This window comes from Schistocerca gregaria, chromosome 2 (genome assembly GCF_023897955.1).
Source record: "Schistocerca gregaria isolate iqSchGreg1 chromosome 2, iqSchGreg1.2, whole genome shotgun sequence".
Taxonomy (NCBI): Eukaryota; Metazoa; Arthropoda; class Insecta; order Orthoptera; family Acrididae; genus Schistocerca; species Schistocerca gregaria.
In genome coordinates, this window is record NC_064921.1 from 319,471,052 (window position 1) to 319,499,012 (window position 27,961).

Here is a 27,961-nt window from a genome sequence, read left to right on the forward strand (position 1 = left end):
TTGCGTGAAAATGTTATCACATGTCAGTTCTAGTATATTTGTCCAATGAATACCCGTTTATCATCTGCATTTCTTCTTGGTGTAGCAATTATAATGGCCAGCAGTGTAGTCTGAATAGCCACAGTTGTCCTTCCAGGCTATTATGAGCACCAACACCCGTCAGGTACCGATACGATTTTTTCCATTTCCTTCCATTTTCAGTTCTGCTTTTGACAGTAAATATTTTCTTTTGCTCCCAAATTTACCAATGAACAGTGCCCTTCTACCTTCATTCTATCTCAATATCTACAGTGTCATGAAAACACGGCCTATCCAGTTATATTTTCAGTTAAGTATATTTGCCAAAATACTTATACTCTCACCATCTCAATCCAACGCCTCTTGGTCTGTCATTTTGCCTGTTCGTTTTCTTTTGTCCAGCGGTCTCCGACATCGTGCCTCACTGTTTTGTAAATATTTTCTACTAGTTTTCTTATTGTTCAGGTATGCCACTGTAACTTTAACCATTTTTTTCTTCTTCCGTCCAATATTAATTCTGTTTTGTCAACAGAGATCTTTTTGTGTATTACTTCTTGGTTGTGCCTATTCGACGCTGCTGTTCATTGGTACAATGATGCGTTACTGGCTACTACGCTTCCGTGTATATGAACTGTTTAATCTCTTCCAGAATGCGTGATCCCGTTCCTTCCATCTACAGAATACCTCGAGATACGTTCATGACGTTCTCCTTAATTTTGATACCACGTTCCTCCCAGCCTTAACAACTCTCTCAGTATCTCTTCTAAGGCTTTGTCATTTTGGCCATACGGACTGCACTGTCTAAATATTTCACCTCATTTATAATTTGCTCTCGCGCTCTAAATTCACTTATTCTGCCAATCCCTCTTTAGGATACATACAACTACTTCCTCAGAAGTAATTTCCACTTCTTAACCGGCAGACGACTTAAGAGAGACGTCAACTTTATCATGAAAGCTTACTTATAAACTTTCAAGAACCACTAGAATATAGAAATGCGTTACAGATTCATATGCATCCCTCCCGCAGAGACAGCGAAGACAAGACAGGCTAATTACAGCGTGCCCACAGGCATTTAATCAATCTTTTTTTTTTTTGCGCCGCATGCTTGAATGGATCGAGAAGCAGCCCTTAAAATTGGTACGAAGGGCAGTACCCTTTTCCATGTACGAGATCTTTCTTAAAAAAAAAAAAAAAAAAAAAAAAAAAAAAAACGGTATCGGGGCGCACCCGCTCTCTATGATTGTAGGCACACACAGTGCACGTGTCTGATGTTTTTCGCGGCTGTGAAAAACAACCGTCGCTGGATGGCCGTTGATAAGTGTACATGTGCAAGTGATAGCCGTCGAATTTTGTTTTATGGACAAAATGACAGAAAATGCGGAACAACGTTACCGCATCAGGTCTTGTTTTAAGCTTGGCGATTCTCACGTTGAAACAATCCGAAAGATTAGAGAAGTGTTTGTGGACGAAGCAATGGGTACGACGTAGATAAAGAAGTGGTTCACAGATGGCCGCCTACCAGTGAATACTGATGCACGTTCAGGTAGGCTCTCAACATCCGCAAATGAGGCTGTTATTGATCATGTATGGACCTTGGTGATGGAGGATAGACGAATCACGTTCAGAGAACTTGCAGACAAGGTTAAGAATAGTACCGGACCCTTTCAGTCCATTTTAACGGAACATTTGGGTCTCATGAGTATCTCAGCAACATTTGTACCAAAGTTGGTAACAGCTGAGGAAAAGCAATTTCGTTCGGAGATCGCACAGGGCATGCTGGATACTATGAACAGTTATGCCAACTTTCTCAACACAGTGATCACTGGTGATGAGTCAGGGATTCCAGTCATCGCAATGGAATCATCCATCATGCCCAAGACCCAAAAAAGCGAGGCAGGTCCGCAACATTGAGAATTTCATACCCATCATCTTTTTTTTTTTACTTTAATGGCGTGGTCCATCATGAATTTGCCTCAGAAGGTACTAATGTCAATAGGAGTATTACTAAGAGGTTTTGTGTCGCCTTCGTGAAGCAGTGAGACGCAAGCGGTCGGACTAGAAGGCAGCGGTCAGTGGGCACGTCACCAAGATAATGCACTCGCTCATCGTTCTCCAGCAATTCAGAGTTTTTTGGCCAAACATAACAGGGCTGTGGTTTGTCAACCTCCCTAATCCCCTGACCTATCACCGACTGACTTCTGGCTGTTTCCTAAACTGAAGGAGACTCTGAAAGGGACCACATTTCATAACAGGGAAGACACTATGCAGAATTCGACAAAGCTTCTGCACGTCATACCAAAAGAGGCTTTCCAGTGATGTTTCCAGCAGTGGTACCAGCGTTTGGAGGGGTGTGTAGAAGCTGAAGGGAACTGCATTGAGGATATCTAATGCCAAACAATTGCATCTGAATAAAAAACACAAGTCGGATACTTTTTGATTAGCCCTCGTACATCTCAGTGGTTTGCAGAGTACACACGGACATATGCATGTATGGTTTGCTAGTAAGTCTTTGATCTCTCCAATCTACTCCAGTTAGGTATTTTAGCTCCAGGAGTCTGATCGACTACACTTACCTGTCCAACGCTGAAAAGTGAAAATTAGAACACAGGTTATACTCTACTACATACGAGTCAGGATACCGCCTGCGGGCAAAAACCTAGGCTGCTCTGCCCGCATACATACACGGACTGCCAACTGTCGACGTTTAATTTCCTCCCGGCGACGCATTCCACCACTGTACACGTGACTACATGCGACAGTGAACCCAGCTATAGAACAAGGTGCCAACAGTAACGGGCCAGGACAGAGTCCTAACACAATTATCGAACTAACCTAGAGACCTTAGCTCGGAAGGACAACCGAAACAAAACAGTGATTTCTTTGCTTACAGTGGCGATATAACGGTTAGGAGTGAACAGAGAGCTTAATTAAACTCTATGAAAAAAATTCTTCACGTTTCAGGATGAAAAAATTATTTTCATTGTCTTGAATTTTCTCATCATCCTTCATTAATAACAGAAACGAAAGAGACGTAAGTTGATTCTTTCCTAGCATCTTATTTTGCGAAATACTGTGAGTTGCCTTACTTCAAATAAACTATAATCTAATACACGATAACAAAACAATTATTGTTTGCGGACTAATTTATCACTATTACTATTTCTGCAACGAGAAAATTGTAATGTCTCTCTAATTATGTTCTTGTCATTTGTCTTTCCGACAGCTTTGCAATGTTTCGATATATGAGAAAATTTTTTTATATGAAACTAAGCTGCTGTAAATAATTCACACATTTAATGCTGTAGGATAAGCATTCTGTTACACTGTTGTCCGTCAGCTCCAGTCTCAACTGTTGTCAGAAGCTGATCAGTAAACTGGTAAAGAAGGAGTCGTATTTTGGCTGGAGACAGCAAGTGGCAAGTTCAGCAGCCTATGCGATATTGCAGTGCCTGTATTGTTAAAAAGAACATTGCAGGTCCAAAGAAACACTACTAAACGACAAAATGCAGTGAAACTTCCTGTCAAATACGCATCTTAATTAAAATTCTAGTCTGTACACAAACTAAGAACATCTGTGGTCACAAGTTTTTGTGTCATCATCAGACTAACGGTTTCGGTTTAAAAGGACCATCTTCAGATCTGTTTAATGAAAACATGCTCTATAACGAAACCGGTAGTCTGACGTCATAACGATTTGTGACCATAAATGTGAAGTACAGGATACCTTTAATTTCCGTCTTTCCACCGACCCATTAAGTTGTCCTGCTATGCTTTCTCTTATTCTGGATCTGCTCATTGCCCTGCGACCACCTAAAAATTTACGAGGGTCATTCAGTAATTAGAGAGACAAATTGGTCTGGAGAAAAGAGCGTTTATTTTTACACAATAGTACTTTTTCTACTTTTCAACATAATCCCCTTTAACATATATGCACTTGTTCCAACGAGCTACAAGCGATTTTATTCTGGCTGAAAAGGTCTCTTTATCTTGATGTTTGAACCAATTTCCCACGAACTTTTTCACGTCCTCGTTGTCCAGAATCTCTTCCCAAGTAATGCCTCCTTCAGTGCACCAAAGAAATGGAAATCACAAGGTAATAAATCAGGACTGTAAGGAGGATGAGGCAGTAATTCCCAGACCATTTTCTCCATGGTTTCACGGGTTAGTTAAGCAATATGAGGACGTGCGTTGTCTTGCTGGAGAATCACATCTTTCCTCTGAGATTCATGACGTCTCTCTTTCATGGCTGACTTCACCTTGTTTGAAAGTAAATCCGAGTAGTACTGGCTATTCATTGTACGCTGCTCTTCGAAATAATCACAAAAAAACTGGACCTTCATCATCCCAAAATACCGTCAACACGACTTTTCCTGCTGGTGCTTGTGTGTTTGAATTTTTTCTTGACAGGTGAGTTGATGTGCTTCCACTCCATGCTTTATCTTTTTGATTCTGGCTTATAATGGTGAACCCAAGTTTCATCACAAGTTAAAATTTTGTTGAGGAAGAGCTCACCTTCTCGTTAATAAAGTTACTTTAGTTCTGTGCACACTCTCAACCTTGTTTCCTTGTGTAGCTGCGTCAGCTACTTTGGGACCCTTCTTGCACATGTTTTGAGGTACTTCATCATGTTATAATGTTATGAACTGTACCAGCACTAACTTGAACCTTATCAGCTATCATTTCCAGTCACACTGCCATCGGCAAGAATAATGTCATCAATTCGACTTTCAAGTGAGGGAGTTGAAACTGCAACTGGTCGGCCAGAACGGCTTTCGTCAGTCACTGAGTCGAGACTACTTTTGAATTGCCCTACCCACTTGTAAAAATTTGTACGATTCATAGAACCTTCACCATAAACTTTAGACATTCTGCGGTATATACTCAATGGTTTCTCGCCTTCAGAAAGTAAAAAACGGACAACAGAACGTTGTTCAATTAATGTGGATGTTTCAAGTGGACTCGTCATCTTGAACTGTATTTTTGAGATTATAAACAAAACAATGTTGATACATCAGCTGATCAGGGCTTATCACAGTGATGCCAACTTAAAGCCATAGAAGTACCAAACTTGCCCTATTAACAATTTTTTTTTGCCAGACCATATTGTCTCTTTCATTATTTACGATTGTCCTGCTAAGTTTCATATCTCACTACTGTAGACTATAAGTGGCAAGAATGTGATAGTTACAGACTTAACCAATACACGCACATTAGGTACCTACTTGCGAACTCTTAAATCCCATTTTTCAAATGAATTAGAAGCAATTTTTATTCTGCTGCTTGCTTCTTTCAGGATCCGCCCATTCGTCGTTTACAGTTGGCCGAAGTGCATGAATTCAATTCGCTCAACTACATCAGCGCTAATTTTCCACTTCTTTTTTTCCAGAATACTGTTTATATATTACTTTGCTCTTACTATAATTTAAAGGCTTGCTGTAATATTTGTTGTGTTGGGTGCTTCCACTGTCGGATAAAGGTGTTCCGCTTTGGAAGTAAGCTAAGCAGTACCATTCGCAGATCGGATCCATTTCATTTAATATCTGGCCATCTGTACTCCCTTCCCCGTCAAAGTTTAGCCATTTAGAAATCTCCGTCAATGACACAATGAAGAGAGGCCTTTTTGTAAAATTCCTTTCTCGGCTTGAATATGTAACATGTAGGAGTTATATAATCTGTTGACCAAAGGAGCATTTGATATGAAAATGGCTGAAACAACGAACTCCGGCGAGGATGAAGCTATTAGTTTCTGTAGTTAGTATCACAGAGAGCACAGATCCGCATCGAGTATGATAAAAAGGGAACAATTTCTGTCCAACGAGGCGTGCCAATTTGAATACGCAGCAAGCACATTTCTGCGGGTAGGATCTATTGCCCCTGAAATTAATGGAATACCAAATGAAGCGCTGTAAGCAATATTTCGCATCCATTACACGCCTTTATTATTGGTAAATTGTGAAGATAACAGCACTTTATGGATCGGCAGAATATCCGAAACGATAGTCTCGTTCCTACGTACTCATCAATATGCTATTCATATCATAGTTTCCTTGGTAAGTTCGTCCACTTACAAACGATGCACGTTATTAAGCCCAATATCACTACTTACGGTTCACTTCGGCACAAATTGTTCATGAGCTTACTTTTGTGTTTTCTAGTTACTCTTGTACCTAAATGTATTCTCCTCCTCGTGTTCATCTGTTATAAATCTGTTATAAAGAGTTAACGGTCACTATAGAAAGTATCTCTTGGACATCGTAGTCTAGAAAAGCCCACTGGATAGAGACTGAGGCACACTTTATAAATTTATGGCCCATGAGATTCTCCGTACTTCTGCGTAACATCTCTGAATGCCTCGGGGCATTGCCAAGATATTAAAGTTCCTTATTTATGACTCACTTCTAGTTCTTCTCAATAATTCGTCATTTGGAAATGCACACGAGCAGCCTTTTTCCGTTGCTGCCTCTAACTGTGTACCGTAGAGGAGAAATTTGAAGAAATGGTACAGTGAACGATTTTATTTTCAGTCGGTATATGTAAACGGACATTCTCCTCCACGAGTGTAAGGCTCTGAATAAAGAAAGACCGCCAAATCAGTGGCGGCCGTCATTTTGGATCCAAGTGGCTATGACAGCACTATGGACAGTTTTCAAATTTTCATTTATGGAGAAGTGAACGAGACTATGCATGTGATATGACACTGCGTACAGTAAATAATGAACTACAGTTTTCAGTTGTTTACTGGTTTATACAGAAAATCTAAACCGAATAAAGTGATGATTTTCGCTCAAATCATGTTGTCGCCCTTCTCATGGCTATACTTTTAGTGGCACGTTTTGCAGTGGTTTTTGTCTTAGCTTGGCGGTTGTATTTCCTCAAAATAATGTATAATCTTTCGTTAGAAGTACCTGTACAATTTTCTTGTGACCGAGTGACAAAACGGAGTACTGTGGGGGAGTTTCTTGGCTGCTTTACATACATCTCCCTCTAGTACTTGAAGCCACAACTTCGATTGCAGAACTTGTTTTTCACTGAAACGGTAAGCTTTTTCTGCAATTTGAAGAATTTAGGCGTTCCTTCCGTTACGCGTTCTAAGCTGTCGTGGGTCTTTTTATTTTTGAGTTGGGTTAATCGACGAACTCGCCCACATTCTGGCAGGTCACTTGCTGAAAGTGCTACACGGCACACAGTACGTAACACGTACTTCTTCCTAACTTGTTTTACAGTTCTCCCGGCTAGATAAGGCAGAGCTCGCTCTTCTTCGTGTTAAAACACATTTACGTCGCTTATGCCTCAATTAGGACTTACAGGCATGACTGCATCACTGTTGCTCTATGACTGTACTATGTAGCCGACGAGGAGCGCAAAATTCAAAATTTTCCGTCTGATAATTGCCTTTGCGCCTGGAATTAAAATACTGTGGCACAACAAATGAGCCACAGATCTCTCTTAAAACTGAGGGAATACGCAACTAGATTATTTACAGGACCCACGCTGTAAAGTTTTTCCGGTGCATCTTGTGGAAGCCTGCACGATGGAACAATGCGGAAACTTTTTTTATTTAGAAGTTAATTCAGACTGCTAACTACTACAGTTGTTGCCATAATTACTTTCGTCCTCCAGGTACCTATTTTTCCAATTCTCAATCAGCGCAATAACACTCTTGAGTAACTGCACAGAATCATCGTACTTACATTCGACATCATCACAAATTTCAATTTTTCTGTTCCTCAAGGTTATTAACTTAGACCACCGGAAAATTACCATATGTCTATAATATACTGAGTTGTAGCAGAACTTTAAAGTATCTTTCATTCAGCTGCATACTTAACTGCTGCTGAAACGTTAAGATTTTAAAGTACTCAAGCAGGACCAACTTTCATTGTATCGTAATGCCGTAGTCTTATTACATTTTCTAGTAGGTTCTAGACAATGCTTAATTTTTTTTCTCTGCGTCGAAGTCACAGTTTTCCAACAGGCTCAGTGGAGACAATTGGACCTGGCAAATGATTAACGATTTGTTTGGGAAGAATAATGTGGTCGGAAATAGTTAACTGATTTCCCCGATGAGTTACACGGGGCATGAAACTGTCACAATTCTTGCGATTCATCTCAAGCTGATCAGGTGTGAAATGGGGGTAATAAAAAAGGAACTTGAGCAAGCGGTGCTGAAACAATTGTATATGAAATGTTCTTGTTAATTAATCGGCAATGCGAGAAATAGTCTAGCATTCTCGTACAGAAATTATCTTTCTTTTTTTATTTGTTGCAGTCATATTTTGCATCTTTTCGCATATCTTTTACCTCGTGGAACTCGAAAACCTGCTGCGAAGCTCCGCTCTCGAATGGCAGTTTGCTGCACAGTATTGCGGTGGTCTTCACCACAGAAAAGTTGACTAGTTTTGCTTTGCTCTTAATTGCATACAAAATGAGGCTGGATGTTTCACTGGCACTTATGCTAATATAATCGCTAATTAGATCAACTGTCCCACTTACTTTCACGTACTGCTTGGGTCCAAATGGCTGCCTTCTACCGAGTGACGATTAACTGACCAATGACAGCGCTCAATTGTCGGCACTCTAGACATAAAAGGTTGTCGCAACTTTCTATATTCTGCACTTTGTCGAGTCTTCATGCCATCCATTGATGGATGTTGAAACTTCCACGGCATACACATAGTGCCGGTCGTGCGAAGTTGAGTGTGACTACTTCGCTTTTACAATTACCTACACTTTTTCTAAATGCTCAGTATTTTGTTCCTGTTCAAAGAGATTTCCACTATTTTAAAACTAATTACAATAAACAGAGTTACAGTTGCCATGGGGAAAAAAATGGCTCTGAGCACTATGGGAATTAACATCTATGGTCATCAGTCCCCTAGAACTTAGAACTACTTAAACCTAACTAACCTAAGGACAGCACACAACACCCAGGCATCACGAGGCAGAGAAAATCCCTGACCCGGCAGGGAATCGAACCCGGGAACCCGGGCGCGGGAAGCGAGAACGCTACCGCACGACCACGAGATGCGTGCTGCCATGGGAAAGTTTCAAAAAATCATCAACGACAGTGGACAAAGTCTCCATGATTATCCTCGGCTTTGGCTTCAAACTACTATTCACATTTTGCTTGCGTGATGGTTCCAAGTGTATGCTCTCATTTTTACAATTGTTTATCGTTAGTAACTACTTATAATTATTTCAGCAATTATCAGGAATTATAAAGAAAATTCCGTGTGCAAGAGACTTCAGAAATTCTGGAAAATAATGCTCTATCTGATTTTGAACGACTTGAATATGTTGAAAATTTTTCTGCGGAGGCTGACAGCAATGATGAACTTTCCCATACAATGTATTGCCTCGAGCAGGAAGATTTAGATGAGGATAACCACATGGTAGTCTGATTTTGATATACTGATGCAGATATATGGAAAAATGAACCACGAAGCTATAAGCAAGAGGCTGCCAGCAATGATGGTGCTGTAATCCTCACAAAGTGGTTTGACAACAGCTCAGTGACTTTGGCTCAAACTTCAAAGGCATTCGAACAAATTATATCCGTAGACGCTGGGATAAGAAGAATATATTTTGCATTGGTGTTCCGAGAGCTGAAGCTTTGAAACTGTACGACATTGATATAGATGGTGTTGATAAGTATGACTTTCTGATTTTAATTTACAGAACATTTATTCGATCACAAATTGAACACAGCGCATGTTTACACTGGCCGTTGATCCGGCTATAACCATAACCTGATCATGGCTAGAGTGTGTGTGCACAAGGCAAAATGTCTTGGGCTTCCTGAAAAGAAAACTTCGGACCTACACAATTTGCGGCAATATATTGCAGAATCGTGAATTAGGACACGAAAACGGGCTACAAAGAAGAGAGGCAGACCTTCAAGTGAAGCTACGCCGGTTCTAGCGTAGTAGACACTTCCCATAGCATTCAGTAGAAAAATGTATTTTGCTGGGCGTAACGCCACTTTATAATTGTGTAGAGTAGTATTTTGGTTATTATTTCTTTACATTGTCTAGTACTCTTATCTGGCTTTTGCCACCACAAGAATTGCTGTGTTTTTTGTTCTTCTTGCGTCTGGAAAGTAGCGTACGCCAAGAAGGCGTTTTAGTTGAATAAAGTGTGTTCAAACTTGATCGTTAGTTCTTCCCTGCCAACCGCAGGACACTACAAATTCATTTTGTTTTCCCATTATATCACCGTTAATAAATTTGTACTGAGAGTAGAGATCACAAAATCGCCTGTCGCACTGCCGCACCTGTTATAAAAAATGAGTTTTGTCTAGTTTACATGGAGACATTAAGAACGTTACCTTTTTTTTAATTCATAGAGGGGTGAAACAGAAACCAGTGAAACGTTTTGCAGAGATAAACAGTCTTGGCTACGAAACAGACTTTTGCCATAACGCGTTTCGCGCCTGTTTAGGACACCTTCCGATTGTCTGGCACAACAGCTGTTGAACACATAAGCTGCCATCCATGCAAAATATCTTAGCAGGCAAATACCGTTGTCAATATTTTAAGACCGTTGCTCGATACTCTGATGTGAAATACTGTTGAGTACACTGGAACACACATTTAAAATACATAAAAGACCTCAGTAGGTAGTTGTCGAGTATTAAGAGACTTGGCGCATTGCCATTGCAGAGTATATGGCGCAGTTCGAAAGGCACGAAAAACAGGACCAAACCTACAGAAACGCATCACAAAATGTAAACACGTAAGAAATGCCGTTGTACATGTTTACGTTCTGCGATGCATTTCTGTATGCCTGACCCAGTTTCTGGTGTGTTTTCGTTTGGGCCATATATTCTACAAGGGCACTGCACGGAGTCTCTTAAAACTCGACAAAGGGAACTACCTACTGAGGTAAAGGTATTTCTCGGGTATTCAACTCTGTTTTATGCCAGGGCACCATGCAATTTTCTAAAAATACTGGCAATAGTGTTTGTCTGCTAAGACATTTTGCATATACGGCATCCTATGTGTTTAACACTTGTTGTGCTAGACAATCTAAAGATGCCTTGAAGAACGCGAAAAGCGATATTGGCAAAATATAATAAAGCCTCGTTCGGAGTCAAGACTTTCTCTCTTAAAAAAAAAAAAATTAATTAAATTCCAAGGATTAAAAGAAAAAAGTTAAAATATATATATTTAAATACACATCGCGGAGAAGGTGGCATTCTTCAAAGAAACATCACTGTACTTCTACTTAAAAGCCGAAGGACCTACACTGCGAGAAAAGGGTTTCGAGAGGAGGGGTGTGGGTAGAAAAATATAGGGATTCGTTAGGTATGAAACTGTGGAGATGAAGTAGGTGTTAGGTTGAATGGTGGGATGACATAGGTGGCGAGGAGTTTGTTGTGTGAGCGGGGCAGGGGTACGAATAGAGATAGTGAGGAGAAAAGAGGACGCTAACCGTGATGGGGAGTAGGATCGGATGAAGATTTATAGCGCATAGGACGGATAAATATCGGGACGGTTCCCATTGTCTGGCGGAGTTAGACGGTGGAAGCTGCATTGGGACAGGATATGGAGTGTGTATAGGTTTAGGGAATGTAGGATGTTTTTGTGAAGGCGTGGCAGCAGGGACTGGTGATCAAAGGAGAAATTTGATTTCGAAAAGCAGTAGGAACGAAGCTCTAACATGGGAACAAAGCGTTTCCGTACCCATGGCAATACAGCACACTTTATTCCTCTGTGTTTGAGGAATGTTTCCTGAAAGTTTGGCCATACCTTTTTGTTTAACCCCGTACACAGTACATCACAAACGTTATAGGTCAGATTGAAACAGGTGATAGGGGCGATTAAATTGAGTTGGGGAACTAACGGTAGGAAATGCGTATTTATTGTGTTGCCGACATACTCAGCGTACTATTGTTCACGAATGAGGCCTCATTCACCAGTGGTGGTGTTCTCAATAGCCTCAACACCCATTTCTGAAGTGAGGACCATCCCCATGCCACCCACGTCGGTGGCCGCCAGCACCGATTCTCTGTCAACTTATGGGCGGGGAGTGTCCAAGGTCAGCTAATAGCACCTTATTTGCTGCGTCCTCGTGTGACCAGTCCATGTTACCCGGTGTTACTCCGAGATATGCTGCCAGAGTCTAGGAGACTGTACCCCATGTTGTCTGCGAAATGGTTTAGTTTGACCACGGCAGTGCACAAGCCCTCTTCGATGTTGATGTTCGCGAGCACCTGAAGAACTCTCACCCTCATCGTTGGATTGGGAAGGGAGGAGTGGGTCTTGTCCCATCCCCACCACGATCGCCCTCTCTCCTACATCTGGACATTTTCCTCTGGGTTTACGTCAAGACGTTGGTGTATGAAACCCCCCTTGAAACGAGTGGAGACCTGCGTGCTATGTTCCAAGCCACTGATTTCCTGGTGCAACGGACACCAGGGATCTTTGAGAGAGTGCAGCCGAACTTCATGCGCCGTTACCATGCATGCATAGAGACTGGCGGTCGTCACTTTAAACAATTACTATGAACTACGCTGTTATACGGTGTACTCTGTGTGTTCATAACTCAATAAATATCCATTCCACCTATCACAATATAATCGGTTGTGGAGCCACTATTGCTTGCTTCAATTTTGACCCAAAACGTTTGAGACACCCTGTATGTATAGACGCTGCAACGATACTTAAACATAGCAGAAAGCAAAAGAGACCACTGAAATAGACTTCAATGCGCTGCTGCATGCTCGAGAGAGAGAGAGAGAGAGAGAGAGAGAGAGAGAGAGAGAGAGAGAGAGAGAGAGAGAGAGAGAGAGAGAGAGAGAGAGAAGAGAACGAGGAAAGAGAGAAGAGAACGAGGAAAGAGAGAGGAGAACGAGGAAAGAGAGAGGAGAACGAGGAAAGAGAGAGGAGAACGAGGAAAGAGAGAGGAGAACGAGGAAAGAGAGAGGAGAACGAGGAAAGAGAGAGGAGAACGAGGAAAGAGAGGGGAGAACGAGGAAAGAGAGAGGAGAACGAGGAAAGAGAGAGGAGAACGAGGAAAGAGAGAAGAGAACGAGGAAAGAGAGAAGAGAACGAGGAAAGAGAGAAGAGAACGAGGAAAGAGAGAAGAGAACGAGGAAAGAGAGAAGAGAACGAGGAAAGAGAGAAGAGAACGAGGAAAGAGAGAAGAGAACGAGGAAAGAGAGAAGAGAACGAGGAAAGAGAGAAGAGAACGAGGAAAGAGAGAAGAGAACGAGGAAAGAGAGAAGAGAACGAGAGAGAGGTGAGGTAGACCATTGCTAGGGGTATACATACTGGTGACGAGGGCGGCGACGAGTCGGACGGCGGCGTAGGGCGGCTCGCAGGTGGGCCACGCGGGCTGCAGGATGTACTGGGCGAACGTGAGCGCCGTGATGGCGTTGCCCGTGGGCACGATCACGAACAGCGCCACCCACAGGTACAGGAAGGCGGGCAGCGCGCCGAACGCCTCGCTGATGTACGCGTAGTCGCCCCCGGACTTGGGGATCATCGTCCCTGTAACACACAGTAGCGAGTTGTAACCTCTCTCCTCCAGTCCCACCTTGTTGTTGTTGTTGTGGTCTTCAGTCCTGAGACTGGTTTGATGCAGCTCTCCATGCTACTCTATCCTGTGCAATCTTCTTCATCTTCCAGTAACTACTGCAACCTACATCCTTCTGAATCTGCGTAGTGTATTCATCTCTTGGTCTCCCTCTACGATTTTTACCCTCCACACTGCCCTCCAATACTAAATTGGTGATCCCTTGATGCCTCAGAACATGTCCTACCAACCGATCCCTTCTTCTGGTCAAGTTGTGCCACAAACTTCTCTTCTCCCCAATCCTATTCAATACTTCCTCATTAGTTATGTGATCTACCCATCTAATCTTCCTACCTAGCTTACACAAATATCTAGACACTCGGTACAAAAATGAAGTCCATCAACAAATGAGGTGCCTTACAAAACACTCGTTCGACCTATACTTGAGTATTGCCCATCAGTGTGGGATCCGTGCCATGTCGGATTGACAGAGGAGATAGAGAAGATCCAAAGAAGAGCGGAGCGTTTCGTCACACGGTTATTTGGTAAGCGTGATAGCGTTACAGAGATGTTTAGGAAACTGAAGTAGCAGACTCTGCAAGAGAGGCACTCTGCATCGCGGCGTAGCTTGCTGTCCAGGTTTCGAGAGGCTGCGTTTCTGGATGAGGTATTGAATATATTGCTTCCCCCTACTTATACCTCCCGAGGAGATCACGAATGTAAAATTAGAGAGATTCGAGCGCGCACGGAGGCTTTCCGGCAGTCGTTCTTCCCGCGAATCGTACGCGACTAGAACAGGAAAGGGAGGTAATGAGAGTGTCACTTAGTGCCCTCTGCCACACACCGTCGGATGGCTTGCGGAGTATAAATGTAGATGTAGATTTACTTGAACTTTCCAGCGTTGACCAAATAGTGGCGTGGACGTCGGCAGAAATTCAGCCAGGGTGAGGCGGCGGGCTCGCGGATAGGGGTGCAGGACACTAAAACTGCATTTTTTACAGTAATTATTTGGTCAGTTTCAACATTTATCACTGGAACTAAATTTTATGACAAGAAAAGCTTATTATATCCAGGAAAAATTATGGTTATTCGCAATGTATGAGAAATCTGTAGTGAACATATGCATCAAATCGATGTGTGGTGAAAATTGAATTGGAGGTAACTGAAAAAAAAACCTAAATTAATTGCTGTATGAATCAAGTGCTGATAAGCAATAATGCATCGTTTTGTGACAAGCCACACTATAACAACAATAATAAAATGTCAAAACGTCAGAATAAAACCATTGCCGCGCGGAATTAGCCGAGCGGTCTTAGGTGCTGCAGTCATGGACTGTGCAGCTGACCCCGGCGGAGGTTCGAGTCCTCCCTCAGGCATGGTCGCGTGTGTTTCTCCTTAGGATAATTTAGGTTAAGTAGTGTGTAAGCTTAGGGACTGATGCCCTTAGCAGCTAAGTCCCATAAGATTTCACAAACATTTGATCATCTGATAAAACCATTACCTGTGTTTCGCATTAATATGTAGTCCCCGTCCATGTCCTCCGTGCTCGCTACTTTGAGATTCCCGTAGCGGGTCGGACGTAATTGTGCACCGCACTGAAGGTGTGGATTCATTGGCCATCGAGGGGAATCAATTATATGAACGCGCGCTGTCTGTTCTTTCGATCATGCCCGCACGAGTGATCCACAGCTGTGATGATACATACCATGTAAATTAAAAGTTGAGGATGGAAAGGAAAGGGCTATTGACTCAGCTGCATAGGGACGTTATGCGCAATCAGCGGCGACGAGTGAAAATGCGTGCCGGACCAGGATTCGAACCCGGGATTTCCTGTTTACTAGACAGTTACGATAACCACTTCGCCATAGGGACACAGTGTTATCGCAGTTGCAACAGCCATCATGCATCCATATAACTGGTACGCCTCGATGGGCATTGAATTCACCACCTTCAATGTGGATGCACAAGTACATTCGACCTCCTGCTCAGGAAATGGACTGAGGCTGCGGATAGGTGGTGCTAGATGGGAATGTGAGTCGGCCGAGATACTCCGCGCAGTTGCGATAAATACTGTGTCCGGGTGACGCAGTGGTTAACGCAAATGCCTACTAAGCAGGAGATTCCGGGTTAGAATCCCTATCGATTTACATACAGGTACTGCGATTGTGAGCAGTGGTCTGCAAACCACTACTACACGGCCGTGTAAATGAGTGGACGTGTTGGTGCGGTTTCTCGTGGAACCAGCTGGAAAGTTTCCTGTGTTAAAACTAGCTTCTAAGCTCTACACTTCTTTGCCACTATTTAGTTACTAATATATGCCAAACCGCCCGGTTGGTCGTGCGGTCTAACGCACGGCTTTCCGGGCGGGAAGGAGCGCCTCGTCCCCGGCACGTATCCGCCCGGCGGATTAGTGTCGAGGTCCGGTGAACCGGCCAATCTGTGGATGGTTTTTAGGCGGTTTTACTTCTGCCTCAGCGAATGCGGGCTGGTTCCCCTTATTCCGCCTCAGTTACAAATGGCTTTGAGCACCATGGGACTTAACATCTGACGTTATCAGTTCCCTAGAACTTAGAACTACTTAAACCTAACTAACCTAAGGACATCACACACATCCATGCCCGAGGCAGGATTCGCACCTGCGACCGTAGCGGTCGCGCGGTTCCAGACTGAAGCACCTAGAACCGCTCAGCCACACCGGCCGGCCCTGAGTTACACTATGTCGCCGATTGCTGCGCAATAAAGTTCTCCACGTACGCGTACACCACCATTACTCTACCAAGCAATCATAGGGGTACACTCGTCTGCTGTGAGACGTTCCCTGGGGGTGGGGGGTGGGTCCACCGGGGGCCGAACCGCACAATAACCCTCGGTTCGGTGTGGGGCGGCGGAGGGGTGAAGAGGACTGCGGTATTCGTCGTGGGGTTGTGGACCAATGCGGCTGCGGCGGGGACGGAGCATCTCCGTCGTTTCTAGGTCCCCGGTTAACATACAATACAATACAATACAATACAATACATGCCAAAATAGAAATGGTTCTACTACAGAGATTGAGGGGTTGGGCGGAGGGGGAGCTGGATGACGGCCTATCACTCCCCTTGTATCCTCCGCGACTGGTTCGGAATCCAAGCAGTCGGCTGACTTGACAGCGGTCGGGCGCCGGCGCGAACAATGGCCTTGGTCTTCCCAGAGGGCGTGCCAGTTGCCCGCGGCGAGGGACAGCCGCCAGCAACAAGTGGTCGCAGCTGCTTTCCAGGTCAAGTGCGCCGGAGGCTGGCGGGCTGGCTGGCTCTGAGCGCTTCCTATTGTTCCAGACCTGCCTCAAGCAGACACTCCTCGTGCACAGCGCCCTAGCCCAACAATCCGCTAGCCAGCAGGAAGCTTTGTAACACAGGACGCAGAAAGATGTCGCACCGCCTCGGGGAAACGGAATGCTTCCATCACTATACCTCGATCAAAATAAAACATCAATTTACAGCCGAGTATGGGGGGGGGGTTACGAGTTTGTCCGTTCACGCGTGTCTGCGCGGACAATATGGTTGCGGCTGCAACTGCTATGGCGTTTCAACAGAAACATTCACAAGCTAGCTTCTGTATTTTAATGTAGCAGTTCTTTCTGTGTATTGTGGAACATCGATCTATGCTTTTTGGCACGAACACGTCAAGCTAATACACTCCTGGAAATTGAAATAAGAACACCGTGAATTCATTGTCCCAGGAAGGGGAAACTTTGACACATTCCTGGGGTCAGATACATCACATGATCACACTGACAGAACCACAGGCACATAGACACAGGCAACAGAGCATGCACAATGTCGGCACTAGTACAGTGTATATCCACCTTTCGCAGCAATGCAGGCTGCTATTCTCCCATGGAGACGCTCGTAGAGATGCTGGATGTAGTCCTGTGGAACGACTTGCCATGCCATTTCCACCTGGCGCCTCAGTTGGACCAGCGTTCGTGCTGGACGTGCAGACCGCGTGAGACGACGCTTCATCCAGTCCCAAACATGCTCAATGGGGGACAGATCCGGAGATCTTGCTGGCCAGGGTAGTTGACTTACACCTTCTAGAGCACGTTGGGTGGCACGGGATACATGCGGACGTGCATTGTCCTGTTGGAACAGCAAGTTCCCTTGCCGGTCTAGGAATGGTAGAACGATGCGTTCGATGACGGTTTGGATGTACCGTGCACTATTCAGTGTCCCCTCGACGATCACCAGAGGTGTACGGCCAGTGTAGGAGATCGCTCCCCACACCATGACGCCGGGTGTTGGCCCTGTGTGCCTCGGTCGTATGCAGTCCTGATTGTGGCGCTCACCTGCACGGCGCCAAACACGCATACGACCATCATTGGCACCAAGGCAGAAGCGACTCTCATCGCTGAAGACGACTCGTCTCCATTCGTCCCTCCATTCACGCCTGTCGCGACACCACTGGAGGCGGGCTGCACAATGTTGGGGCGTGAGCAGAAGACGGCCTAACGGTGTGAGGGACCTTAGCCCAGCTTCATGGAGACGGTTGCGAATGGTCCTCGCCGATACCCCAGGAGCAACAGTGTCCCTAATTTGCTGGGAAGTGGCGGTGCGGTCCCCTACGGCACTGCGTAGGATCCTACGGTCTTGGCGTGCATCCGTGCGTCGCTGCGGTCCGGTCCCAGGTCGACGGGCACGTGCACCTTCCGCCGACCACTGGCGACAACATCGATGTACTGTGGAGACCTCACGCCCCACGTGTTGAGCAATTCGGCGGTACGTCCACCCGGCCTCCCGCATGCCCACTATACGCCCTCGCTCAAAGTCCGTCAACTGCACATACGGTTCACGTCCACGCTGTCGCGGCATGCTACCAGTGTTAAAGACTGCGATGGAGCTCCGTATGCCACGGCAAACTGGCTGACACTGACGGCGGAGGTGCACAAATGCTGCGCAGCCAGCGCCATTCGACGGCCAACACCGCGGTTCCTGGTGTGTCCGCTGTGCCGTGCGTGTGATCATTACTTGTACAGCCCTCTCGCAGTGTCCGGAGCAAGTATGGTGAGTCTGACACACCGGTGTCAATGTGTTCTTTTTTCCATTTCCAGGAGTGTATTACTTCTGTCCTTGCGTTTAGCACATCAGTATATAAACTGATCATGATACTGTTGCACTTGGCTACCATGGCCTTTATCTGAGAGATCCGGTGACGTTGCAGTAAACATGTACATTAGTGACACATCGCGTTGCGAATGATTTCACTACAGTTGTGCATATTCTGTCAAGTGGTTCAGCGTGTCCTCGTGAAGTATCACGATAAAAACTCCCTATAAGCCCACTAAAGCCCCCTCACTCCCAGATGCAATAATATTGTGGCCGACTAATAGTTCAGGAGTTCTGTAACGTAAAATAAACACGTCGCACAAGGAAACAATGCAACAAGCGAAAACGAATCAAGATTGTTGCATTACCGGCAGCAAACATCGGCTGCAACAATCTGGCAACTGGCACCTGGGATGTTACAACAGTGAACAGAATAGGTATGGCCAGACTTATTCAAAGATTGGTTACTGCTATGGTAGCTGTCTTTTGCACAACTGTCAGTCACTCGGTTATTGTGATCCAGATGCAACTAATCACGAGATAAACCAAGTACAATAAACGGTCGAGTAAGGCGTCGGTTGTTGAAAATTTGCTAGAACGCAGTGGCGCTCGAATTAGATGGATTTTTTAATCGTTTTATCGATAGAATTTAACGCTTGAGCATGTTCAACAGAAGGATGGCAACGGATTCGGCGTAGAGATCAATGCCTTGCAATGTCGATAAATGTACGGATAAGTGGGCAGGCGCTCTGACTGTTTTAAGAGCAGCAGCCGGGAAATGGTGTTCGGTGGGATATTTAAGCACTCCCGAATGTCTGGAATGCGGGGAGAGCGTATTGCTGCACAAGGCGGAATGGGGGAGTGAGGGAATTAATCGGTTGCATAATGAAACGAAAGCCTTTAAAGAGGTGCATGCATGTACTCAGGCGCAGCTGTCTGACGAGTGCTCTTTGAAACGAGAACGTACTGCACCCTTTTTCCTATTCTTTGAATGCTTCGTTGCTTCAACCACTACGCTATACTGTTGCTACAACTGAGGAAAGTCCTTCAGCACAATCTGTAGAAAACCCTACAGATATCCCATCTGGCCTAGTAGAGTCTGCTCTGTTAACTGATTCTACGTAGAAACATCTTTGGTACGAAGATACGATTGCACCGATCTTGTTATTGAAAAAGTTATATATGCTCATTATGATGGAAGTTGTGCAATTATCTACATTTATTTTCTTACCACAACATTCATAACAGTTGGAAATTCAGTGACCGGTTTGGCCGAGCCAGGGGTCATCTTCAGACTAAGAAAAGGAGATATGAACGATTATACAATCTATAAAATGATCATTCTTGTTATCTCCTTTTCTTAATCTGTAGATAGTCTGATGACTAGCACTGGCTCGTCGAACTGGTTACTGCATTTCGGAAACTTACTGTGACGGTTGCCACAAGAAAATAAAAAGAACGATATTATTTCTTTTCTTTTTCCCCACCATCTTCTGACTGGTTCCACGCGGCCCGCCTCTAATTCCTCTTGTGTGCCAACCTTTTCATTCAGAGTAGCAGTTGCACCCTACTCTATCACACTGTGATACAAACCCTGCCAAGAACGCCACGTGACGTGGAGAGCTCGTGGGCAAGAAAGGAAAGAACCCTTAAAATAATAATTCGCAACAAGTAGAAAAAAAGAAATCTGCATACAGTCTGCCGCTGGAGCAGCCGATTCTACAATATCGTCTTGGAAGGTCCACCAGCTTCCGTCTCGCCGCCGACCGCGTTTTGGCCATAGGTATGCACCGCCATACAGCAGTAAACGTTAACTGTTCGTTACTTCGAACAGAATTTAGTAGTGGCACTCGGATTCGGCAGTCGTTTTCATTTTTTTACGATCGCGAGTATTTCCCGATACAACAGGGGAACGAAATCTACCACACCCCTTTTGTTGCGTAGACCTAGTTCTCAACGTTCAGCATTCTGCCTCCGACGTGTACTCAGATAAGCTTCTGTAGTTCTAATTGAACTTATTCTATATGTCGTTTTGTGAATGTGTTTATACCATTGGAGACTTTCCTCGGTTAAGAGTACATTGTTGTATTCTGACTTCAGAAAAATACTCTGTTGTTGTATTTTCTAAGTCTGTTATTTATTACTGTTGCGATTTCTACCACCTTCACCGGTAACCATAGAAATCGGTGGCTCCCTGTAAGGAGTCATGTAGTCCAGCTCATCCATGGGTCTGATACTGAATGGAATATTAACCTGAGATCCCGACGACTTATAAATATTTCAAGATACAACGGAATTAAAGGCATTAGTTGCCAGTGGGCATTGAATTATATCAATGGGGAAAGTTTAAAGGGATTATTCCAACGCGCCTTCCATCAGACCCAAATTTTCAACTTATCCACACACTTCAGATGTAGTGAAAGGGATCATTGGCCGTCCTCGCTTTGTAGTCTGTTCTTTCGGACGTGCCCAAAAGAACAGACACCATATATTTGCAGTCAATACTTATCTCGCCTGCCAGCAGGGGGCAAACTCGTCATTTACGCCGCAAGAGTTACTGGCAATGTGTCCTCAATTATTTGCTGAATTTATCCCAATCTCTGTCTTCCCCTACAGCTGTTGCCCTATACAGTTTCCTCTAGTACCATAGGGTTATTCCCTGATGTCATAACAGATGTCTCATCATTCTGTCCCTTCTGCTTGTCGTCGTTTTGCCGGCGACCAAGTCCTCTACGATCCTGCAGAGAACCTCTTCGGTTCCTTCAGTTATCAGTTCAGTAATTTTCTACAATCTTCCGTAGCACCACGTCTCAAACGCTTCTACCCTCTTCTTTTCGAGTTTTCTGACTGTCAGTTATTCACTTTCAAATAACGCTGTGCTTCAAACGTAAATTCTGAAAAACTTCTTCCTCAACTGAAGGCGTATTTTTGATACTAGTGGACTTCTTTTGGACAGGAATACCGTCTGCTTCTTATGTCCTCCTAGCTCCGTCCGTCATGTGTTCTTTTGCTTCCAAGATACCATGATTACTTCACTTCGTGTAGTATGTGGTTCCCAGTTTCGATAAGTTAATCGTTAATCTCATTTCTACTACACATTACTTTACCGTCTTCCTTCGGTTTACTCTCAGTACACAGTGTGTGCTCAGTATACTATTAATTCCATTCAAAAGCTCGTGCGGTTGTTTCCCACTTTCGCTGAGGGTAGCAGTGTCATCAAGCAATCTTATTTACGATATCCTTTCTTTTATATCGATAACTGTTTCTTCCATGTACAGATAAAGAAATCGGGGCGAAAGATTACATTCGTTAGCAACTGTCAGTCAGTGTATTTTTAAGATATCATTAAGAATTAAGTGGTGGCCAATTTACGTTTAGCCGAGTTAACGTTTCGCGACAACACTTCCATTATCGAGTGGAGACAATAATGGACGTCCTGCCGCGGCAACCTTGTGCTCCAATAATCGTGAACTCCAAGGCTGGGAAACGCAACCCGTTGCCTGGACACACACACCGTAACTAGTTGACTTATCCGCTTCCCGCGGCCTTTCCCAGCGGACCCTGAGACGATTATAAAACTGTCCGGTTCCGCGAGCCGCCGTGGGCGGAAATAAGTGCCGCTGCGCGTGGCTGACGTAGGTGCGAGCCTAAAGGCTGACCTTGCGTCTTCCCTGCGAGACAACTTGAAGCCAGATGGGTGTTCGCCAGCTAGGGTGCCGCCGCATGACCACACTTCCTTCCCACGTGTCATGCACACTGCTGCAAACAAATTGGTGCACTATTTTACAGTTTTCCAAATCACACAAGACTTACTGCTGCAACAACGCAAATGAGGTACACGAAATGATTACATTTACAGATCAATAGCAGAAGCGATTCTGAAGTACCAGGTATCGACACATGCTGAAATACCAGTAATACAGTATGTGGTGTAGCCTCCATGGGCGCCAATGCAGGCGCTGACTGTGGCGTCCTTTCGATCGAATACTGTGCCGGGATACTTTATGCAACGCCTGCTCGAACAGTTCAGGTAGTTCTGAGAGTTGTTGGTTGACGACTCATACGAGTCACTTCTTGTCCCATCACATCACACACGTTTTCGACTGGAGACAACCAAAGATCGTGTTGCTGCACGTCCTACAGAGCACGTTGAGTTTCACGAACAGTTTGTGTGGGTAAGCATTATCCTGTTGGAAAAGCACTTCATCTGGCTGTGTCAAGAACGGCAAAAGAACAGGTCTAAAACATTTTGCACGTACCGAGCGCTGGCTAGCGTCCCCTCTAGAAACAACAAAGGTGTACAGGAGTTGTAGCTCATCACGTCCAAGTTCATAACGCCTGTCGTGGGGCCAGTGTGTGTTGGACGAATGCACTCTACGACTCGGCGCTCACCAGGTCTACGTCGTACGCGCAAACGACCATCGCTTGCATGCGGGCAGAATCTGCCTTCATCGCTGAAGACCACGACGCGTCAGTCCACCTTCCAAGTCGAACAGTGCCGGCCAAAGCTGCGGCGTGCAAGACGGGCTAGATGTGTGCGTGCCCATACTCCCACTGCTATTAACTCGTTCGCAATAGTTCACGTTGGCACGTCTCGGCTCAGAAGCCCTCTTATCTGTGCTGCAGTAGCTGTACGATCTGTCACTCTGCCCTTGTAATACGACGATCCTGGCGGGAGTCGGTGCTGCGTAGACATCCAGAACCTAATCGTAACACAACTGACGCAGCGCCACCAACTTGTGTGGCAATTCTGTGAAAGGACCATCCCGCCACTCGGAAGGCCACAATCTGATCCCTTTCAAACTCGCTCTGTTGGCTGTAGAAAACACGTCTCCAATGTATGGTTGCCTGCTTGCTTCATACGTTTGCACCACATTGTACTGTGGGCATTCCTTATTAAGGGTAAACACAGATGGCGCTCTGGTAGCTATGTCACTACGCTGTCTGTTGGCGGACGACCTTTAAACCATTATCAGCAGATCTGCTATCCACAAGGTGGGATACGCCGTCATCGAATGAAAATCAAACGGTTCTGAGCACTATGGCAGGTCATCAGTCCCCTAGAACTCAGAACTACTTAAACCTAACTAACCTAAGGACATCACACACATCCATGCCCGAAGCAGCATTCGAACCTGCCACCGAGCCGTCGGGCAGTTCCAGACTGTAGCGCCTAGAACCGCTCGGCCACACCGGCCGGCCGAACGGAAATCGACACCTTCTTTACACGCTACTTTTTTTTTTCAGCAGTGTATACCGGGACACTAGGTAGTGGACGTTGTTAAGGCTTAGACTACGCCGTGGAGGACATTTTGAACGAGGTTTCTGAATGTCTGCGGAGAAATGGCAGCCCAGCATTACTCAAGCGCCGAAACCAGAGAAGGTAGTAAATGCCAGACGCTGTTGGCTGGAACGAAGTTTACGTTCTAGTTCATACCGAAGGTGTTCCATTGGGTTTAGGTCGGGATTCTGGAAAGGCCGGTCCGTTTCAGGAACATTACTGTCCACAGTCCATTGGTTCACAGGCGCTCCTTTACCACAAGGTATATTGTCATACTGATCAAACGATAATCGTACCGCCGGCCAGTGTGACCGAGCGGTTCTAGGCGCTTCAGTCTGGAACCGCGCGACCGCTACGGTCGCAGGTTCGAATCCTGCCTCGGGCATGGATGTGTGAGATGTTAAGTCCCATAGTGCTCAGAGCCATTTGAACCTAAGTTACACTCTGCATAACATTAATTATCCTAAGGACAAACACGCACACCCATGCCCGAGAGAGGACTCGAACCTTCGCCGGGATCAGCCGCACAGAAATTTTAGTACACGTGTAAAGGAGGTGTCGATTTCCGTTCGGCCGTCCGGTGTGGCCGAGCGGTTCTAGGCGCTTCAGTCTGGAACCGCGCAGCCGCTACGGTCGCAGGTTCGAATCCTGCCTCGGGCATGGATGTGTGTGATGTCCATAGGTTAGTTAGGTTTAAGTAGTTGTAAGTTTAGTGGACTGATGACCTCAGATATTAAATCCCATAGTTCTCAGAGCCATTTGAACCATTTTCTGTTGACCCAAACAGCCACTACCTCATACGCCGTAAAACAACGGAGAAAGGGTGAAAGGTCCTATACCTGGGATTAAAGCGTAAGCACGTCCCTCAGTGCTCAGAGCCATTTGAACCATTTTTGATAATCGTAATCTAACTGTTGCTCTACTTTATGAATACACAAAGCTATAAATGCGTTCGTGTCCTTCCGCATTTGGCGTTTTCTTAAGTGCAGTAAGGCAATGTTCAATGTCAGCACAACACACAAAGGCAAATAACGTTCTCTAGTCACTCTCCAAACCTAAAAACACTTATAACGGATAGCCACAGCGCACAGCGTGACTCAGCACTCTGAATCGCTCGTTTTAAGCTTCCGCTGTCCAGTGGCGTCGTTCTTCAGACCACCAAGCGTCACTTACTACTGGCTACAAAATGTATGGCTTTTGAGGATCGGCTCGACCACTGTACACCATTATCTTTAACTCACTACGCACAATCACTGCGCCAGACTACCGCTGGTAACACTTCCGAACTCACGGGGGATTGCTTCCGCTGATTTCGTGGGACTTTTTATGAGCAACCTCTGAAACGCTCGACGGTCTCTGTCAAGTCAGTCAGGTTTTCATCTAGCTGTGGTCGTTCCTTCGCGTTTCCACTTCACAATCCCATCAGCCACAGTCGACTTTGGCACCTTACTAAGGACTGCAGTGTCCCTGATGGCTTTGTTACTCAGACGGCAGCCGATGGCTAGTCAACGTCCGCTGTCACTGAACTCTCCTGACCGGCCATTCTGCTGTCACTGCTCCTCTACTGACAACACCCTAATTCTCGCCTCCTTGTATACCCGCGACATCTAGTGGCCAACTCCGCATTACACAGCATTCTCCGAATACTTTTGATCAGATAGCGTGCAATGGCGCATGCAAGGTCCCCTATGCCCGTGCTCCTGTGACTTTCGATCAAAAGTTTAACTACGCAGCACACCAACAGTTTTTAAACAACTACGATTATATGGGGTATATAAAATTGGTGACTGGGTTGAGGATTTCTTTGAAGGAAGGACGTTGCATGTTATCTTAAATGGAACGTCATCGACAGATATATAAGTAACTTCAGGCGTGCTGCATGGCAGTATATTGGACTAGTCCAAAATGTGTGTGAAATCTTACGGGACTTAACTGCTAAGGTCATCAGTCCCTAAGCTTACACACTACTGAACCTAAATTATCCTAAGGACAAACACACACACCCATGCCCGAGGAAGGACTCGAACCTCCGCCGAGACCAGCCGCACAGTCCATGACTGCAGCGCCTCAGACCGCTCGGCTAATACCGCGCGGGTATTGGACTCTTGTTTACGTTGTATATTAATGACTGTAAGGAAAGACGGGTAATAAACAACTTGTACATCAATCGAGAGGGAAAGGTAAAAATAGAAAACCAAGAAAAAGGTGGCTAAGCGCACTTGGGGAAAAAAAATCCCTCAGAATTCCAGCTGTGACGAGAAAGATAGGGTCAAGAAGCTACATATAAACCAATGATGAGCGGTGGGCAGCTTATCCACAATAAGGATTTTTCTTCCCTCTCAGCTGAGACGTATACCAGCCGCAAGCAGTGGTTTAACCGCAGTTTTTAAACATTGAAAATTCACATAAAATATTATTCGTATTGTTAACAGATTTTAACGTATTTAGTATTTCACCATTTGTGACCTAGAAAACTCAATAAAATTCAATTGCAGTACTAGGTTAAAACCGTAGCATTCCCTGAGATTTTATGAATTAAAACCGTAGCATTCCCTGAGATTTTATGAATTTCATTGAGATTTCCCTTAATTTATCCAGGTAACATGTTATTTCTTATGAATTCTAGGTTTTCCACAAGAATCGCCACCCTGACAAATTATGTTTTCGGACAAGAAAGAGTGTGGCATAAAGTATAGGCTGAGAGCAAGTCAAAGAAAGAAGTGAGAAATAGCAAAAATGTGATCAACGATGAACTTTCCATCAAAACTGAGCACTATGAAGTAAACGAAGTTAAGGAGTTCTGCAACCTGGGTATCAAAATAAGGCATGGCGGACGAAGCAAGGAGGACATAAAAAGCAGACTGGCACAGGCAATGTGGGCATTCCTGGGCAAGAGATGTTTACAGGTATCAAACATAAGCCTCAATTCAATGACAACATTTCTGAGAACGTACGTTTGGGACACAGCAATGTATGGTAGCAAATCCTGGACTGCGGGAAAAATGGAAAACAAGGTGACAGAAGCGTTTGATATGTGGTCCTACCCAAGGATGTTGAAAATTAGATCAACTGATATGATAATAAATAAGGAGGTTCTCATCATAATCGGCAAGAAAATAAATATATGGAAAACACTGACAACAAGAAGAGACAGGATAATTGGACATCTGTTAAGGCATTAGGGAACAACTTGCATGGTGCTATGTGGAGCAGTAGAGGGCAAAAACTGTAGCAGAAAGCAGGTATTGGAATATATCCAGTAAATAATTGAGGACGTTGGACGTTGATTGTAAGTAATACTCGGTGATGGAGAAGTTGGCACAGGAGAGGAATTCGTGGCGGATCGCATCAAACCAGTCAGGAGAGTAATGATCCTAAAAAAGATACTTTCTGCTAATGACGCAGTCATCTGTAATGCGGCACTGTCTGGAGAATAAAAAAAGTTACAGAAATATGCCGTCAGATATCGGTAACATATCAAGGTGGTGCAAAGATTGGTAAATTGCTTTAAATACACAGAAATGAAAAATCTAGCACTGCATAAAAAGAAAAACAAGTCCACAGTATCCTACAGCTACAATATCAATGATTCGCGATTAGAAATTCAACAGGTTTTTCACTCAGTCACGATTTTATTTGTGTGTACAACCTTGTATGGTTGTAATCGATTACTGTTGTATAATCAAACACTAAATAAATAATGCACACCAGAAGTTTCAGATACAATAATGAAGCAAATTATTTTGTTGTGATGATGAAAGAAATAGCTTTCCTTCACCTATTATAAGCTATGCCGCACGAAGGCATGAATTAACCTACGACAAGCAGCTGGTGTTCCGTTACCCGGATAACACCACTGTAATGCGTGTTGCCGCGTCATAATGCAACAGGCGTTCTAACAATGATAGGCGAATGGTACTATATGGAGAGAGAAGCAACGAAAAGAAAGAAAATTAGGACTGAATGTCCCACTTACCACGAAGATATTAGAGACGGAGGGAGAGCTCTGATTGGACAAGGACGCGTGAACAAATCGGCGGAGTCCCTTGGTAACATACAACAA

The 27,961-nt window shown here is 44.7% G+C and overlaps 1 protein-coding gene across 1 annotated transcript in view; it reads right to left on the minus strand.

The window, feature by feature from the left end:
* Positions 1 to 27,961, minus strand: part of LOC126336955 (Y+L amino acid transporter 2) — a 306,927-nt gene that overhangs the window by 96,587 nt on the left and 182,379 nt on the right. Inside the window, exon 2 of the mRNA XM_050001155.1 lies at positions 13,296 to 13,514. Coding sequence (XP_049857112.1) covers positions 13,296 to 13,514 — 219 coding nt within the window. The remainder of the gene's footprint in view (positions 1 to 13,295; positions 13,515 to 27,961) is intronic.